Source organism: Bubalus kerabau, chromosome 1 (assembly GCF_029407905.1).
Source record: "Bubalus kerabau isolate K-KA32 ecotype Philippines breed swamp buffalo chromosome 1, PCC_UOA_SB_1v2, whole genome shotgun sequence".
Classification (NCBI taxonomy): domain Eukaryota; kingdom Metazoa; phylum Chordata; class Mammalia; order Artiodactyla; family Bovidae; genus Bubalus; species Bubalus kerabau.
In genome coordinates, this window is record NC_073624.1 from 209,413,343 (window position 1) to 209,432,132 (window position 18,790).

General features: G+C 47.2%; 1 protein-coding gene across 3 annotated transcripts in view; it reads right to left on the minus strand.

The window, feature by feature from the left end:
* Window positions 1-7,700, minus strand: part of ZNF496 (zinc finger protein 496) — a 46,370-nt gene extending 38,670 nt beyond the window's left edge. For 2 of the 3 annotated variants that reach the window (XM_055551969.1, XM_055551955.1), the window contains exons 1-5: window positions 7,556-7,700; window positions 7,171-7,396; window positions 5,669-5,785; window positions 4,894-5,320; window positions 4,293-4,476 (exon numbers count right to left, since the gene is read on the minus strand). In XM_055551969.1, coding sequence (XP_055407944.1) covers window positions 4,293-4,476; window positions 4,894-5,283 — 574 coding nt within the window. In that variant the 5' untranslated portion in view covers window positions 5,284-5,320; window positions 5,669-5,785; window positions 7,171-7,396; window positions 7,556-7,700. The remainder of the gene's footprint in view (window positions 1-4,292; window positions 4,477-4,893; window positions 5,321-5,668; window positions 5,786-7,170; window positions 7,397-7,555) is intronic. The other variant, XM_055551962.1, reaches the window with a different exon arrangement.
* Window positions 7,701-18,790: the final 11,090 nt, after the last annotated feature.

Below are 18,790 nucleotides of genomic sequence, written 5' to 3' on the forward strand. Positions count from 1 at the left end.
TTGCATCTCCACTGAATTCATATTAAAGACCCAACCCCCAATACCTCAGAACGGGAATAAATTTGGACATAGGATTTTTCAAGCAGTAATTAAGTTAAAATGAGGTAATGGGAGTGAGCCCTAACCCAATATGCCTGATGCTCTCATAAGAAGAGGAGATTAAGACACAGACATACATAATGAAGACCATGTTAGGACACAGAAATTTCTGTTATTTCAGCTGCCCAGTCTGTGGGACTGTATTACAGCAGCCCCAAAAAACTAGCACATCTGTCTTGACTTTTAACCAAGGAAAGGTTGGAGTTTATTTGATTTGTACAAAAATTAGTATAGTTTCACACATAAAGAAACGTAATATGTAACTTTTCTACACTCCAAAGCTTATTACAGTAAAGACAATTTCTGTGAATCACCAAGAATGGATTTCTGGTCTCCTTATACTTTCTTCTGCCATCTATAATTGTAGTACAAAGTGATAAGTGCACCTGAGCTAACCCTCACACCATACAGGTCACTCTCTTCAACCTGAGAGCACCAATTTTTTCCATGGTGATTACAACTAAAAATCATGGGCAGGGGACTTCCCTGGTGGTCCAGCGTTTAAGACTCCATGCTCCCAATGTAGGGGCTCAGATTCAATCCCTGATTACAGGGTACTAGATCCCACATGCTACAAGGTGCAGCAAAAAAAAAAAAAAAAAAAATCTTAAAAAAACTCCCTGGACTTTCATGGTGGCTCAGTGGCAAAGAATCCACTTGCCAATGCAGGAAGTTCAATCCCTGGTCTAGGAATATTCCACAAGTCTTGGAGCAACTAAGTGTGTGCACTACAACTATTGAGCCTGTGCTCTAGAGTCTGGGAACTACAACTACTGAGCTCATGCGCCGCAACTACTGAAGCACATCTTAGGGTCTGGGCTCTGCATGAAAAGCCCATGTACCGCAACCGGAGAAAAACCCTCACAGCAACAAAGAGCTGGCACAGACAAAAAGAAATAAGTAAAATTAAAAAACAAAAACCCTAGGAGTTTGCATGCCACAACTAGTGAACGCCACAGTGCAGCCAAAAAAAAAAAAAAAAAAAAATCACGGGCAACTCACCCCCGCTAGTCAGTATTTTATGGGTAGCCAAGCATACCTCATTTTATTGCACTTTGCAGATATTATGTGTTTTAAAAAGTAAAGATTTTTGGCAACTCTGCATCAAAGCAATCCTACTGGTGCCAATTTCCCAACAGCATTTGCTTACTTCATGTTTCTGTGTCACATTTTGAGAGTTCTCATAATATTTCAAACTTTTTCATTATTATCCTGTCACAGTGACCTGTGATCAGTGAGCTTTGATTACTATTACTATACAGTAACTTTGGTTACTATTGTAATTGTTTTGGGGTGCCATAAACTCTGCCCACATAAGACAGCAAATTTAACAGATAAATGTTGTGTGTGTTATGCTGGCTCCCTCATTTCTCTCCCTCTTCTTGGACCTCTATTCTGTGAGACACAACAATACTGAAATAAGGCCAATGAACAATCCTACAAGGGCCTCTAAGTATTCAAATGAAAGGAAGAGCCACATACCTATCACATTAGAAGATTTAAAACAGTGAGGAAGGCATATCAAAAGCTGAAACACACTGAGGGACTTCCCTTGTGCGGCCCAGTGGCTAAGACTGCACTCCCAATGCAGGCGGCCTGGGTTCAATCCCTGGTCAGGGAACTAGGTCCCACAAGTAGCAACTAAGAGTTTGCATGCAGCAATTAAAGATTCTGCACGCCACCAACCAAATAAATAAATATTAAAAATAAAAAAAGCTGAGGCAGGCTAAAAGCTAGGCCTCTTGCATCAAACAGCCAAGTTGTGAATGCAAACAAAAAGTTATTGCAAGAAATTAAAAGTGCTACTCCAATGAACACACAAGATGGTGCCATAGCCTTATTGCTGGTACAGTGGAAGTTTTAGTGGTCTGGATAGATCAAACAAGCCTCAACATTCCGTTAAGCCAAAACCTAATCCAGAACAAGGCCGTACTTCTTTTTATTCTACAAAGGCTGAGAGAGGTAAAAAAACCATAAATAAAACGTTTGAAACTAGCAAATGCTGGTTCACAAGACTCAAGGAAAAAAGCTCTTCTCCATAATATAAAAGTGCAAGGTGAAACAACAAGTTATCCAGAATATCAAGTTAACATCATTAACGATGGTGCCTACACTGCACAACAGATTTTCAGTGTGGATAAAGCAGCTTTATATTGGAAGAAGATGCCACATAGGACTTTCATAGCTACAGAAAGGGCAATGCCTGGCTTCAAAGCTTTAAAGAACAGGCTGACTCTCTTGTTAGGCACTAATGCAGCTGGTGACTGTAAGTTGAAACCAATGCTCATTTACCATTCCAAAACTCCTAGGACCCTGAAGAATTATGCTAAAGCCACTCCGCCTGTGCTCTATAAATGGAACAAAGCCTAGATGACAGCACATCTGGTTACAACATGGTTTACTGAATATTTTAAGCCCCACTGAAGAGACTTACTGCTCAGAAATAAAGATTCCTTTCAAAATAGTACTGCTTTTTGAATAGTCTCCCAAGAGATCTCTGATGGAGATATACAAGATTAATGTTGTTTTCAGGCCTACTAACACAACATCCATTCTGAAGCTCATAGATCAAAGAGTAGTTTCAACTTTCAAGTCTTATTATTTAAGGTAAGAAATACATTTCACAAAGCTATAGCTGCCATACACAGTGATTCTTCTGATGGATCTGGACAAAGTAAACTGAAAATCTCCTGGAAGGGATTCACTGTTCTAGATGCCATTAGAATATTCATGAGAACATTCCCGGTGGTCTAGTAGTTAGGGGCTTCCCACATAGCTCAGTAGGTAAAGACTCTGTCTGCAATGCAGGAGACCCAGGTTTGATCCCTGGATCAGGAAGATCCCCTGGAGAAGGAAATGGCAACCCACCCCAGTATTCTTGCTTGGAGAATCCCATGGACAGAGGAGTCTGGCAGGCTACAGTCCATGGGGTCGTAAGAGTTGGACACAACTTAGCGACTAAACCACCACCACCAGTGGTTAGGACTCAGCACTTTCACTGCCAGGGCTCAGGTTCAACAGCTGGTCGGGGAACAAAAATCCCACAAATCGGCATGGCCAGGAAAAAAAAAACCACTCATGGGAAGATACCAAAATATCAACATCAACACAACAGGAGTTTGAAAGAAGTTGACACCAATCCTCATGGATGACTTTGAGTGGTTCAAGGCTTGAGTGGAGAAAGAGATGGCAGATGTGGTAGAAACAGCAAAGAAACAGAATTAGAAGTGGAGCTTGAAGATGTGACTGACTTGTGAAAATCTTATGATAAAACTTGAAGAGTTGCTTCTTATGGATGAGTAGAGAAAGCAGTTTCTTGAGATGACATCTACTCCTGGTGAAGGTGCTGTGAAAACTGCTGGTGAAATGGCAACAAAAGCTTTAGAATATTACATGAACTCAATTGATACAGCAATGACAGTGAGAGGACTGATTCTATTTTAAAAAGAAAAAAGTTCTGTGGGTAAAATGCTATGAAACAGCATTATATACTATAGAAAAATTGTTCCTGAAAGGAATGATTCAATCGATGAGGCAAAAGTTAATTACTGTCTCATTTTAAGACACTGCCAGTTACGCCAACCTTCAGCAACTGCCATTTTGATGAGTCAGCAGCCACCAACATGGAGGCAAGACCTTTCATCAGCAAAAAGATTTCAACTTGCTGAAGGCTCACACAATGGTTAACAATAAAATATTTTCAATTAAAATAAGTACAATTTTGAGACATACATATCACCCTGTTCCCTAGGGGGCATTTTTATGTTTTCTTTCAACATTATAAAATCTTGAGAGCAGAAGCTACTTAAGTGAGAAAAGAGATGTTCAGAGACATGTCTATACTCAGAGGACATGGCTATACTCAGCTCCCCACGCAGGCCCTATTTGGACAGTGATGGTGCCCAGCTGTCTCCAAACCAACAAAACAAACTCAGAGATGTGCCCTCAAAGCAGTGAGATGATGCAGCCTCAAAAAACACCTACTCACAGAAGAGGTCCCTCTGGGCAGACCTGGCACCACAAAGAGGACACTCTCATGAGATTCTCATTGAATTGTTCTAGGGAAGGACCAGACCCTGAAAAAGGTTCAGGGCCACTCAGGGGGCAGGAGAGAACCAAAAATGTCAAGAGCTACTTCCAAGTGCACAGGGCCAGGAACAAACGCCCCTCCCCCACTCCCATGGGCACCCTACCTGGGTCCCCGCTGAGCTGGCCTGAGAGCCTGCTTGGAAGCCCAGGGCTCTGAGCCAGAGCTATGGGCTGGGCATCCTGGCTCTTTGCAAGGTCACTGTGGGGCTCTGCTGGCAGCTGCTCTTGCTCTTGGTCTGGAGGGCTGTCCCCATCGTCAATCACCACAGGGTCTTCACAGTGCTTGAGCTGCAATCCCAGAGAGGGCTCTTTAGAGCTCGGTGGAGAGGTCCCTGGCCAGATGAGGACCAGCAATTGTGCCAGGGACTGGGCAAACTTCCCCCTCCCTGGGCCTACTGACCATTAACACAACCACGAGAAGCACAGACCCACCTTGTTCAGGCTATAAAGAGAGATGACAAAACCGTGTCACAAATTAGAGCCTTTAGGTAATGGATTCTGCCTTTTGGGGGTATCAAACTTCAATGTGGACATAACGAAAGCACATGGCTCTAGATGGAATTCCTCATCCCTGGCCAGGGAATATGTGACCCCACCAAAGCATCAAAGTGCGTGGCCACCCTCTCCACATCTGCTGCCCAGCCCCACTCTCTCCCTTTCCCTTCCCATCCTCCCAGCCAGCCTAGCCCAGCCCCCTCTGCTCACCCATTGCCAGGGTCTCCCTGGCTCTCGTTCCAGGGCCTCCACAGCAGACACAGCCTGATCACCACTCTCAGGTTCCTGGGCCCGCACCCAGCCCTGGACCTCCCGGGGCAGGATGGCCAAGAACTGCTCCAGCACCAGCAGCTCCAGGATTTGCTCCTTGGTGTGCCTTTCAGGTCGCAGCCAGCCCCGGCATAGGTCCCAGAGGCGGTGTAGGGCCTCCCGGGGGCCTGCAGCCTCCTGGTAGCAGAAACGTCGGAAGAGGCGGCGGGAGGACTCGGGACTGGGAAGCTCACCCTGGGAGGAAGGGTTCTCTCCCGGTGGGCTCCTCATTTTCCTGGGCTCCTCACTTTCCTTTGGAGCCAAGACTCGGGGGCACAGGGCTGTGGGCATGATGGGATTTGATGGGGGTCAGCAGCAGAAGACGACCCTATTTCCAAACAGAAATCACTGGCTTCAATGTTCTGGTCTCCTGTAGTAGTTTTTTAGGGGTGGTGATGGGAAAAGTGAAAAAGCCCACAGAGATCAGCCTTTGGGAGAAGCACCAGGATATGTGACATTTGTCAGTGTGGATGATCCTTACATAAAGGCAGAGAAGGAACAACCCCATTCCCAAAAGCATCATTATATGATTTCCCTAACTGAGGATTGGATGAACAAGGCAGGCAGTCCAGGAGAAAAGCAGTGACATTTCAACGTGGCACTGGTGTTCCAAGCATCCCAGGAGACCAATGGGGCCGCATGCAGGAGAGAGATGGTAATTAACACTCTGTGGTACCTTCGATGGCCAGGTCCTCCTGGAAGGGACCTGAAATGGACGAGCTGAGAAGGCCGCTATCTTGAGGCTTCAGAGCCAAAGTCACCGTCCTTGCCCTTGAGACCTTTACAAAATGAGCTGAAAAGACAAAGACAGACATGCACAGGAAAAGCCTTCAAAGCTGATCCAGGACAGGAAATTCACCCTGCTGGTAGTGAGTGCTATCAGAGTTAGACCAACACAGAGCGAGTAAGCCTTGCTCAGTGGAATATGCACCAGGAAGCAGGGAAGAAAGCAGACAGCCCAGAAGACACCCAGACAAAAGAAGCATGTGTGCACGTCAGTCGCTCAGTTGTGTCCAACTCTTTGTGATGCGATGGACTGTAGCCTGCCAGGCTCCTCTGTCCATGGGGATTCTCCAGGCAACAATACTGGATTGGGTTGTCATGCCCTCCTCCAGAGGATCTTTCCGACCCAGGGATCTAACCTGCATCTCCTGAATTACAGGCAGATTCTTTACTGCTGAGCCACCAGGGAAGCCCCCAAACAAGAGATGGGGAGAGTCAAAAGAGGCACACCCTGAGTTTACTACATAAAAATAACAGTAAGTATTTAAAAGCACCGGGGTTTTAAAAGGAGCCTCCACCAAATTCACTGAAGTCTGAATAGTAAACTTCAGTATATATTTAAAGATGTCTGGACTTTTGACCTGGCCTCCACCTATCTTGCCTTCTCTTCTCTTGTCATCTTCAAACCACAATGAAGAAAACCACACACACCTCACAGACCTTCCCCAGGCAGGATAGAGGTGGGGCACTAATGGCACAGCCTCCACATATGAGGGGCTCAGGAGCCCCTGCATCTCCTCAGTGAACATTTGCAGGGCAACATCAGAGTAGCAGCCACTAAACCAGAGTACGGGACCCAGGGAAAACGAATGGCAAATACGGTCCCCTCCCCCACCATTAGGCCTCTGAGATCATTGGACGTGGTCCCTTGCTCTCAACACCCGGTTTAGGAGGCTCCCCAGCATGCCAGCACACATTACAGTTTGCCCCACCACAGGATTTCCCCCAGTGTCTGTTCATGCATCTGACACCCAATCTCAGCCCTACTCAACTCCACCTTCCCTGAACTCGGCCATCACACACCTCCAGGGCCTCGAGGTTCCTCAGGTCTGCACCCACCCTTAGTACTCTAGGGCATCTGGCTCTGGGCTTAGCCCATCATCCCTAACCAGACAGCCGTTCCTGTCACCCTGGCACCGGCACGTAGGAAGCTCAGAAACGATGAGTGATGAATGAATTAACGTTGATTAATTCAAGAGGATCCAACAGGGGGCGGGGCGTACTTATAAGCCGCTCTACGAGAAGGAACGGAGCTGGATGAGCTGAAAGGGAAGGGGATGAGCATACCGTATGCCAGGGAAAGGGGCAAGCTTTCCTTTGATCCAGATTTCTCTCCTTTTTCCCTCCCTATACACCCGCACCCACCTCCACTCTAGCCAGCTCCCGGCTCCTCACCTCACAGCATGGAACTCCTTCTCAGCGTCTACCTCAAAGCCCTCCTGCGGCGGAAGTCTACGGCGGCAGCTCCTCATCCTTCCAGCCCGGTCTCCCGGGTGTCCTTCCTGAGGCGGGTTCTCTGCGAGGGCCACTCTGTCCCTGGCTAGCCAAGATCCCGTCTCCTGCTCATCCAGAAAACCACGGCTCCGCTTAAGAGGGAAGAAGTGGGATCAAATGCAGGCGCCTGAAAAACATTTGTGTCGTCTCATCCCCCTGCCCAGAGATTCAGAGCTCAGCTCTGGGAAGGGAGGCCGGAGCGCGCGGGGCTGGGAGCCAGGGGACCGAGGAGCGCGCAGTCGCGTGCGCGGGCCGCAGAAGCCGGGGCCGCCCGGGCCGTACTCACCTCCTCGCCGAGTCCCAGTTGGCGGGCCGTACAGGCCTGACCGCCTCCGGAGCCCGCCGGACGCTGAGGAAAGGAAAGGCCGAAGCCCTCCGGCTCCCTCCCCTGGGACACTTCCTGCTCCGCTCTAGGACCGGGGAGGTCTCCGCATCTCAGTGGTTCTCTCCTCCGCCCCCCGGCCGAGGTGTGCGCTAGGGGTGACATTCGACACCCCCGGCCCGGCCCGGCCGGCGCGCCCCGCCCTGCCACGCCCCGCTTCGCGCGCGCCCAGGCCTCGGCGCCTGGCCGGGGGCTTTGTGGGTCCGTCAAGCCGCCTCTGCCGGGCCTCCCCGCGGGCTTGCGCCGGGGGCGCGCGTCGAGGCGGGGCGGGAGGCAGGGGCCTCGAAGGCGCGACGGGGACCGCGCCTGGAGGCGGGTGGCGGAGTGGCGGGGCAGAGAACCGGGCCAGCTGGAGGGTCGCGCGGGTGCGCCCTGCTGTGGGCGGCCGCCTGTGGGAAGGTTGGTCTCGGGGCTCCTCTCTTCTCTGTTCACCGCCTTGGGACTCGTACAAGGGGCTTGTTTACTCCCGGAAGGGCCGATCCGGGAGCCGAGGCTGAATGCTGGAGTTGGGAGGGGGAGCGGAGGAAGAAGGCTGCAGCGCACCGCGGGCCGTTACATTTCAGAATCCCCGTGTGGCACGCCCACCCCCCCACCCCACCCCCAACGCCTGCAGGCCCAACCTCCTTCCAGTCTAAACCGCTCCTCTACCCTCGACCCGCGGCCGCTGGAGAGGCGAGGAAGGCTCGGGAAAGGAAGACTCACCTCCCGCCTCTGTCCTCTATCGGATGCCCAAGGTGTCAGCCCTGGCTTTCGGAGGGTTTGCGGAGTTTCACAGCTACTCGTTACACGTCCCTTCTGGGCATCAGGACAACCCAGGGAGGGCCCAGAGGGACTTCGGTCCGTCTTGGCCCCCAGTGGGTGGTCGGGGTGCTTATTGCTCCCTTAAGTGTAGGGTGTAGCTAGCTGTTCACACTGGGTCAGGGGAACGGGCTAATGGACTTTGACTTGAAGTCGAGTCGCGGCGAAGGCCAGGAAGAATTAGGGCCTCTGGACTTCTAGACAGGGCTCCTTGCCACTACACTATGCTGAACATGTAGCTCGAAGACAGGTCTTCCTGGAACCATCCTTAATCTTCCAGGTTCTGGAGCTTGGGAGAAAGCATGTCTGGGGGTCCTGAGCAGAGCTGATTGACACCGACACTTCTCTTTTTTCATCTGCTGAGCACTGAAGTTGAACTTTCCCATAGAAGAAGGCAAAGAGATGTCTCTATCTGCTAAAGAGGATGGGCTTCCCAGGTGGCTCAAGTGGTAAAGAATTGGTAAAGAATCCGCCTGCCAATGCAGGAGCCACTGCATATGCGGATTGGATTCCTGGGTCTGGAAGATCCCCTGAAGGAGGAAATAAATGGCGACCCACTCCAGTTCTTGCCATGACTGAGCATGCAGACAGACTAGAGAGGATACACTACTGCAGATAACTGATGTCCGGTCAGATCAAGCAGAACAATACCAGTTCCCCTAAAGAAAGGAAGTGGGCTGGTTGAACAGATGTGAAAGAGGTGGATGGACCCTGAAACTGTATTTATGTATTTATTTATATATTTTTTGGTGGTGCCGCATGGCATGTGGCGTCCCAGTTCCCCAACCAGGGGTGGAACCTGCACCCTCTGAATTGGAAGCACAGAATCTAAACCACTGGACCACCAAGGGGGGTCTGGAACTGGATATCTTGGCATTGCTTTCCTCATTTCAAGGACTTGGGAGCCTTTTGTTTCTTCCTCTAAATAACAAATAATCATTCCTGAGTAAGGGAGTTAACAGGGAGCCACCGTTTGGGATATGCTTGGATTCTGTGACTTTTGCAGGAGATAAAGCAAAGGAGTAAAATTCATTTTTGTGAACAGTGATTGGTCTCCCAAATGACAGCCAGGTGCAGTCAGGGTCACCCATCTCCCTGGAACCTGCAGATACCAGTGGGAACTACCCCCTTCAGATTTAACTGGATTCAACAGAACTCATGTGTATCCCTTTCTCAGGAGCACCAGCCAGGCACCATGGCTTGGAGGAGAGCAGGGGAGGAACCAAGGATTAGCCAAGGCAGGTCAGACTAAGGTGCTTTGGCAAATAGTGCAGCCTGCTCTAAAAGTCCAGATCCTATATGCCTGAGTTCCCAGCCCTGTGATCGGTTGGGTGAGGGAACTACCTGTTAAGTGTTGGTAATCTGAGCTCATAGTTCTGTCCACTGCAGTTCTAAAGCAGGTAAATTCAGAGCCCAGAAATCCCTAACTCACAGCATCAGATCAGTCCTCACTGCCCTGTCTAGTTTCTTTCCCTGAACTGACACCTCTCTGTGAACTCTCTCTTCGAAGCTTTGTGTTTATTTACTGCATTTTGCTCAGTACAGTGGTTATGAGTCAGAGCACCCAGGTTAAAACCTGCCTTGTCAATTCCTAACCAGATGATCTTGGCTATACTTAACCTTTCTGTGCCTCAGTTTCTTCACCCAAAAAATGGATAATGCCGTCTACCTTACTGAATGTGTGGGGCCATTCAGTTATTTGACAAACGTGTACTGAGTACTCACTAGGCATTCATGGTGCTAGGTTCTATTCCAGGTTCTCAGGGTGCGTCTGTGATTGGCTGAGGGGATCGGTGAGAAGGGCAGGACAAAATCAATAAAGTGATCTGCTATGTTTGATTTGCACTGGAGAGGAAGAAGAACGTTGAGCAATATCAGGTAATGGATGCTGGGAATGAGCTGGGGATGGTCACAGTATTAAGAAAGAGGTCAGGGCAGGTTCCACTGTGATGGTGACATCTGAGGTGAGGGAGTTGATCAAGCCCAAGCATGGGTGAAAACAGGGTCCCAAGTGGAGGCCACCATGACAGCAAAGGCCCTAAACATGTAGAAGCACAGGGAGGCAGTTAGTGAGTGAGGGCCATGGTGTGTCAGCTTGGGGTGGAGGTGGGGTGGCAACTGGAGACCATGGGAAGGTACTTTTTTGACATCAAATGGGATTATGACAGATACCACGAGTAAAGCAACAGAAAACCCTGAATGTAAATCCTACTTAAGGACCATTGAGCCATCTCACAAGTAATGTTTCATTTGGTTTCTATTATGTTGCTGATTGAATGTATTTTTATAAAGTGCTTGCTGTGTGCCACCAATTTTGCCAACCTTGGGGAGATCATAGTGGATAGACAATCCTGGCTTTTAGGAGCTAGAAGAGGAATCAAATGATAGATGGCATGAAAAAATAAAACAAGGTAAGAAGGAGCCTGCTAGGGTGGTTGGGTAGGACCTTCATAAGATAACATTTGAGCAGAGAGCAGGTGGAGGGCAAATTGAACAGAAGTGTGCAGCAGAGGAACAGCATATGCAAAGGCAATAAAGAAGGAGGTTTGTCCTCTGGCTAGAGAAAGGGGAGACTGGAATGGAGTAACCATGGATTTTACACTTAGAAATTTTCAAGTGAGGGCATGGCTTGATGGGGTTTTAATTTTATCATTATCACTGTGCACAGCAGATTGGATCTGGATAGAGGGAGGCAGAGGCTATTTTTGAAGCAGCCACAGAAATGCAAGCAGGACATGGGCCATTCCAGAGTCAGCTGGTGGAGGTGAGGCTGGTAAGCAGTAGTGGTTTCCTCCATGGTGTGCTACTGGGTGAAAGGAGTGAGAAATGTGTGTAGTTTTGGCCCTAGTTGGGTGATTGGAGAGTCTGCTCAGGAAACTGCAAAACAGTTTCTGGGAAGGGGTTGGGAGACAAAGATGAGTTTTGGACTTGCTAGGTCTGAAATGCTCAAGACAAATAGCTATGATGGTTCTGGGAGAAAGCAAAGGCTAGAGGTGGAAATCTGTTGTCACAGCACACAATAGGAGTTGAGATCCTAGAATAGACTAGCATGGGTAGAGGAGCTGTCTTGGAGAAGTTGAATGGTCCACACTAGCTTTGGAGACTAGAAAGAGGGGAGAGAGATCCAGAGGGGAAAAAGAGGAAAGGGGGAAGGGGGTAGGGGGAGGAGAAGGAGCAGCCACTATGAAGTGGAGAGAAGTCTGGGCAGTGCTGAGCCTTGGAATCCCATGCAGGCAAAGGTGTTTTCAAGAAAGAGGGATAGTCAATGAGGATAAGTGCTGCTGCAAGATCAAATGAAATGAAGAAAAACCACTGATAAGAGCATTGACCCATACTATTTGGTATAGAGGCCCCCTGAGCAGAACAGAGGTAGAGCTGCTGGGATGGGGTAGTTTGGAGAGAGAAAGGAGGTGAGGGAGTGGAGACAGTTGGGTAGAAAAAAGTGGTAGTAGCTGAAGGAGAATGGGTCCCATCTTAAAGATGGGAGAATTACAGTGTGTGGCTTAAAGGAAGGAGGGGCTGGGCAGGAGCCAGGAGGAGCAGAGAAGGGAGAAGAGGAGGTAAGACGGTCTCTGGACCCTGAGCCTAACAGGGAGCAAGTGAGTGAAACTCCATGGTGGACTTCTGAATACACAGACACTTCAGCAAAAGAAGCAGGATGTGATGGTTTATTTTATGCATCAATTTGGCAAGGTCTTGGTGCCCAGTCATTTGATCACACAGAAGTCTCAAATTTGCTGTGAAGATACTTTTTGAATGAGATTAACATTTAAATTGGTAGACTTTGCATAAAACAGATTATCCTCCATAAATGAATGGGCTTCAATCAGTTAGTCTCTAAGAGTAAAGACCAAGGGAATTCCCTGGTGGTCCAGTGGTTAAGACGGCACAGAGTTTTAACAATGTAGGGGGCATGAGTTTGATCCCTGGTTGAGGAACCAAGATCACACATGCCCTGCGGCACTGCCAAAAGATTAAAACAAGAGTAAAGACTGAGGTTTACACACACACACACACACACACACACACACACACACACACTGTCCTCCCCCCATCCCACACTTAAGGAATTCTGCCTGCAAACTGCCTTCTATCTTGAACTGCAACATCATCTCTTCCCTTGGTCTCTGATCTGCTGGCCTACCTTGCACATTTTGGGCTTGCAAGCCTCCACAATTATGTGAACCAGTCTTGTGAAATAAATCAATCGGTCCCCTCCCTTCTTCATACACACACACACACCCCCTATTGGTTTTGTTTCTCTGGAGAACCCTGACTGACAGGAAGGAACAAGAGATAGTAGAGATGTGAGAGCAGGAGGAAGGCATGACACACTCACCTTGCAGAGTAGAAAGGTGAATGGACTGTAGCAAAGGAAACCATAGATTATGCCAAACATGGAAAGTGAACTTTGCACCATAAAGTACCACGTATAGCTTTCCCCAAAATGCCGTATCTACAAACAGAAGGGCAGCAATTACATCTTCCCCTGGGGAGAAGGTCATCATTCCACAGGATGTACTTGTAAATGAATGACAAATACAGGTGTATAAAATGTGACACCTTGTTGTCTGATTCCTGGACAGCCACATCTGGCTTACCTGAGAGCTCATTAGAAATAGAACCTTCGGGTCCCAAACACAGTCTGAATCATTAACCAAATACTAGGACTAGACTTTCTAGTTACTTGCAATTTGTTTTGTTTTGTTTTTTTTTGGGTGAGTTGAATGGCATGTGGGATCTTAGTTCCCTGACTGGTGTTTGAACCCATGCCCCTTGCAGTGGAAGCTCCACTTCCACTTCCACCAGGGAAGTCCAGCTCTTTGCAGTTTGGGAAGCTCTGTTGTAAAGAAGTCAGCATGATTCTGGGCAGAGTAGATGCTCAACAAACTATAGCTTGACTAGCAGTCCTAAGAATAACAGTGCTGAGTATTACTATGACTTCTTCATAGACTTCTAGGAAGCAAGGACAATAGGGTTCTGACCTGGTACCCCAATATCCAGCAGAGGTTATGGCTGATAAAAAGGGCTCCGAGAACCCACTGAGTGAAGAAATTTGGCTTGATTAATTTTCTTGCAATACAGGCCTCCCAGCTGTCACATGAAGGCTGCTCATCTATTTTTATATTTTGTTTTGTTTTGTTCCTTTTGCCAAAGTCAAAAAGACTTTGAGAACTACACAAAGACCAACATAACCAACTATTCAAGGGCTCCAATGAAAGCACCTAAAATAACCCAGTTGTTCACTGGAAAAAGGTGCCAAGGATGGAGGAGAAGGAGGAGGGTGTTAGGGAAGTAGGGGTCATTTGCACTTTGGATGCTCTTTAGAGGTGGACTCAGGACAGGTGGGATTAACTAAGGATCATGAGTTGTCAGGAGGTGAGGGTGACTTAATGGAATAGTCACACATGAGTATAGCAAGCAGATCTGGGGTGTGGGTGGTAAGAAAATAAGAGTCACTCCAAGATAGGTGCATTGTGGCATTTCACAGTTGCGGCAAAACCTTAGGAAAGCCATGTTTCTTGTAAACACATAGATACTTTATTGTGTCTGTCTTTCCTGCCTGTTCTTTTTTAAAAAAATTTTATTTATTAAAACCTTAGGAAAACCATGCTTCCTGTGAACACATAGATGCTTTATGTGTCTGTCTTTCCTGCCTGTTTTTTTAAAAAAAATTTTATTTATTTTGGCTGTGCTTGGTCTTCATTGCTGTGCACAGGCTTTCTCTAGTTGCAGTGAGCGAGGGCTACTCTTTAGTTGCTGTGCTCAGCCTTCTCATTGTAATGGCTTTGTGCCTTGCAGAGCACGGGTTCTGGGCAAGCAAGCTTCAGAAGTTGTGGCTCACAGTCTCTAGAGCTCACCCTCGGGCTTGGTTCTCTTGAGGCAGGTGGAAAATCCCAGAGCAGGCATCGAACTTGTGTCTTCTGCACTAGCAAGCGGATTCTGAACCACTGTATCATGAGGGAAGTCCTCCTGCCTGTTTTCTCTGTCCACTCTAATTTTCAGTTTTGCTCCTGGGTAGTCTTTGACTCTTTCTGGAGGGAATCAACCCTGGCCATTGCAGTTCTTTGAATGTTCCCTTTCATTCTGTCTGTTCCTTAAGTGAGGTGAATCCCAGGATCCTGGAATTTCAGGAAGCTGGAGCTCAGGGAGAGAAAACTGGTCAAGGATCCCAGATGTATGGGGATCGGGGTGGGGAAGGCAGATGTCATGCACAATATGTTCGGCATATGCTAGGCTTACCATCTGCATTTTATCACTTAATGCACACTGGAATCCCAGGAAGCTGGAGCCCTCAGGGCCACATGAAGAGCTTGGAGTCTGTCCTGTAGGACAGAAGTGTTCACTACATGCTGGATCCCACACTCTAAGGTGTGTCCTGATCCCTTCTCAGAGCACAGAACCTTTGCTAGCCCCTTCATCTCTATCTAGCCTTCCTATTCAAGTGTGGTTTAAGTCATATAACCATGGAGTACCTTTATCTTAGGTATTTTTTCTCAGTCAGTCTCAGGAACAGGGAAATCTTATTTCTGTTCCATTGCTCTGCAGGTTGCTTAGATGTTGGGAGGCAGTGGATAAATTTCTCTACTCATATATGATGATACAATACCTGGGTCACATGAATCAAACAAAATTTTTTGCATAAGTACTCCAGTGACAGGGGCTTCTCCGGTGGCTCAGTGATAAAGAATCCACCTGCAGTGCAGGATTTGCAGGAGATATGGGTTGGATTCCTGGGTGGGGAAGATCCCCTGGAGGAGGGCATGGTAACCCACTCCAGTACTCTTGCCTGGAGAATCCCATGGACAGAGGAGCCTGGCGGGCTACAATTCATAGGTTTGCAAAGAGTCAGACATGCCTGAGTGACTTAGCACACGCACACGCGCCCCAGCACAGAGTCAGGGATACTTAGGAGGTACTTACACGTCATAGTCCCCCTTTCCTCCTCAGTTAGCTGTACATGAACTTTTAAACTTCTTAGTGTTCAACACCTGTAATTATAGTGCATCTCAGTTTGAGTTTCTGCTACTGAACACCTGGATGGTAGTCACTATGTATTTTTGCTCCAGACATAGAGAATTCTGAATTCTGAGTCCTTATTCCTCAGATACTCTGAGTGCTTTCACTAAATCTTTTAAACATAGCATGATCTATTTCAGGAATTTCCTGACACTACTGACCCTTCTAATTTTTCCAGTCTCCCTTTAGCCCCATTCCCTCAAGCTTAGTTTATTTCACGTGCAGATAGGGATGGCAGTGGGAGTCCTGTAATGGGTCAAAATGTATCCCACAACATGATATACTTAAATCCTGATCTCTTATTACTGTGGAAGTAGCCTTATTTGGAAATAGGATCTTTGCAGTTGTGAACAAGTTATGACAAGGTCATACTGAATTAGAGTGAGCTTGAAGTCCAATGATGGGTTCCTTATGAGTAGGTCATATGAAGATAAATACCAGGATGAAGGCCATGTGACCATGAAGCCAGAGATGGGAGTGGTGTGTCTACAAGGCCAGGAATGCCAGGGATTGCTGGTAATCACCAGATGCTAAGAGAAAGCAAGGAAGGATTCTCCCCCTAGAGTGTGGTCCTGCCACGCCTTGATTTCACACTCTGGCCTCCAGAACTGTGAGAGAAGAAATTCCTGTTGTTTCAGGTTACCCAGTCTGTACGATTTGTTACGGCAGCCCTAAGGAACTAACACAGGCCTGGGTGCTTCCCTGGTGGCCCAGTAGCTAAGACTCCGTGTTCCCAGTGCAAGGGGCCTGGATTTGAGCCCTGGTTAGGGAATTAGATCCTGCATGCTGCAACTAAGACCTTGTGCAGCCAAATAAGTAAATATTAAAAACAAACAAACACAGGCCTTGACCCACCCACCCTCACACACCCACTAATTTGGCCTATAATATTAGAATACTTGTCACAGTCTTACTTCTGCCTGTTTGTGATTATTTCCAGCCTTGCTCAGTCTTTTGTAGATAAATTTGAGACCCTGCATTGAAACATGAAAGTTATCGGCTTTTCTCTGCCTTTTACCTCCCCGACCTACCTAACTGGTTAAAACTGACAGAGCCCCCATTCATCTCTTTTGCATTCTGGTTGTTTTTGTTGAGGTCATCTCCTTGGAACACCGAGATAATTGCCAGCACATATACTGTCCTAATCACTCTCCTCTTTGAGTTAATTCAATTTAGCATTTACTGGGTGTCAACTCAGAGCAGCCTGGCTCAAGGGTGAGCAAATGGAGCTTCTTCTGGAAGATGGGAAAACCTCATTGGCACAACACGAAGATGAAATAAGTGAGTGAATGACCATCATACAAAATACTTGTTATTTGGAGGGAATTGTGTGACCAACCTGCAGATGAGGTTAGAGGCTAAAGAATTTGGATTTCACTGGTAAGCTAGTACTTCTCATGATTTTTTTTGCCTGCAGCCCAAAGACATACAAATCATGATTCACGCCAATAATTTCTGCTCTATTCTATTATGCAGAAAAAAGGCTGGAGTGTTGTCAGATGCTCTATTCAGCCAAACTCTATCCAGGTTTCCCTGAGCATTTTTCCAACTATATCTGACTTTCAGGCCTCCATTCTTGCTTTACATTGTCCAACTTTAGGAGGAATCCTGCTCAGTCAGTTTAACCAGAGGCCCCCACCCTCAAGATTTCTGATTACCCTTGAAATCTCTGATCAGGTTGCTCATCCTCCCCACCATCCCTCAGGTGATATCTGATCACCCTGGCCTGCCTTAAGCAAGAATCCCCTTAGGTCAGGTTGCTTTATCCTGAATGCCCCTTTACTCCTAAGGTTTTCCCTTGGTAATATTCTATCCCCTGACCTTGCTCCTTGGCTATGAATTTCGACCTTTCCTTTTTGCCTTTGGAGTTGAGCCTAATCATTCTCTCCATTACAGAATCCCACTTCGGTGGTCTGTACACCTATCCCAGTAGTCCCCTGAATAAAGACTGCCTTATTGTGCTTTAAATAGTGTCATGAATAATTTTTCTTTAATACTATTATAGGCTCTTATGGGTCTTTTAACACAGTGGAGTGTTGATGAAGCGTTCTCCTTAGGCTAAGGGAACTGTGATGTGTACCAGAGTTCAGTTAAGTATTTTGGGAAAACCCAGGAGAGAGATATGTGGGCTGCTGGCTTACTGACTTGACAAGAAAACAGACAGTTGTTAGTGAGTATGGGAGTTGAAGGCCAGAAAGTCAGCTGCCCCGTAACTATAATTGAGTCCAGCCACTGATGAGGGGTCTTGTATGTCTCAGTCACCATTAGGTTGTGGAAAGGCATTGTCAGGTAAAAATTCTCTCCCAGAACTGTAGAAAGTCTGGGAACTAAAAACTCATCTTGTAGTAACTTGCTGAGAAATAACATCCTAAAGCCTGTGTTGTGGGCTTTGGGAATAAAGGTCTGGCTCCTAAACCTCATCACAAATAGTAATACCCAGAATTCCGAATTGTAGGGTGGGCCCTGGGTCTGGCTCATGCTGGTAGCCTTCCTGGAGACTCCCCAGCTGTGTCAGAAGGGAGGCAGGCTACTGGGACTTAACAAATGAGACAGATGTACTGTCTATAACCAACTCAATGCAAACACAGCTCTCTTCCTCTGTGGCCTGAATGATCCAGGCCTCCCAAACTAGAAACAGATAGTTTAAATGTTACTTTGTATTCTTATTTTCTTTCTTTACATTATTTAGGCTAGTTGAAAGGTTATCATCTACTTGTATCCTTGAAAGTGAAAGTGAAGTCGCTCTGTCGCGTGACTCTTTACAGCCCCATGGACTGTAAAGGAGCCCTACCAGGCTCCTCCATCCATGGGATTTTCCTGGCAAGAGTACTGGAGTGGGTTGCCATTTCCTTCTCCAGGGGATCTTCCCAACCCAGGGATCGAACTCTGGTCTCCCGCATCACAGGCAGACGCTTTAACCTCTGAGCTACCAGGGAAGCCCTAGCCTCACTTTAAAAAAAAAAAAAAAAAAAAAATCTGCCTTTATCCTCACAATTACTTGATATAATTGCTTGTTCTTTTTGTTGTTGTTGTTAGGAAAATATTTATGGTTTTATTGCATGATGAGGCATTGAAACATCTGAACAAATCAGTATCTGGGTAATGAGGCTTTCTCCTTCACTTTTATGGGTTACTAAAGCAATTTGTCAGTAGATTTTCAAAAAAAGAAAAAAAGACAACCTTTTGCATTACTTAAGTCATTCCAAGGTATATGCTGGTACAACACAAACTTCTATCAGATGCAGCTAGTCTAGGATCCAAATATCATGCAAAACAGCTCAGTAGAGCAGCACACTGCACCCATTCCCACCAAAGCCCTGC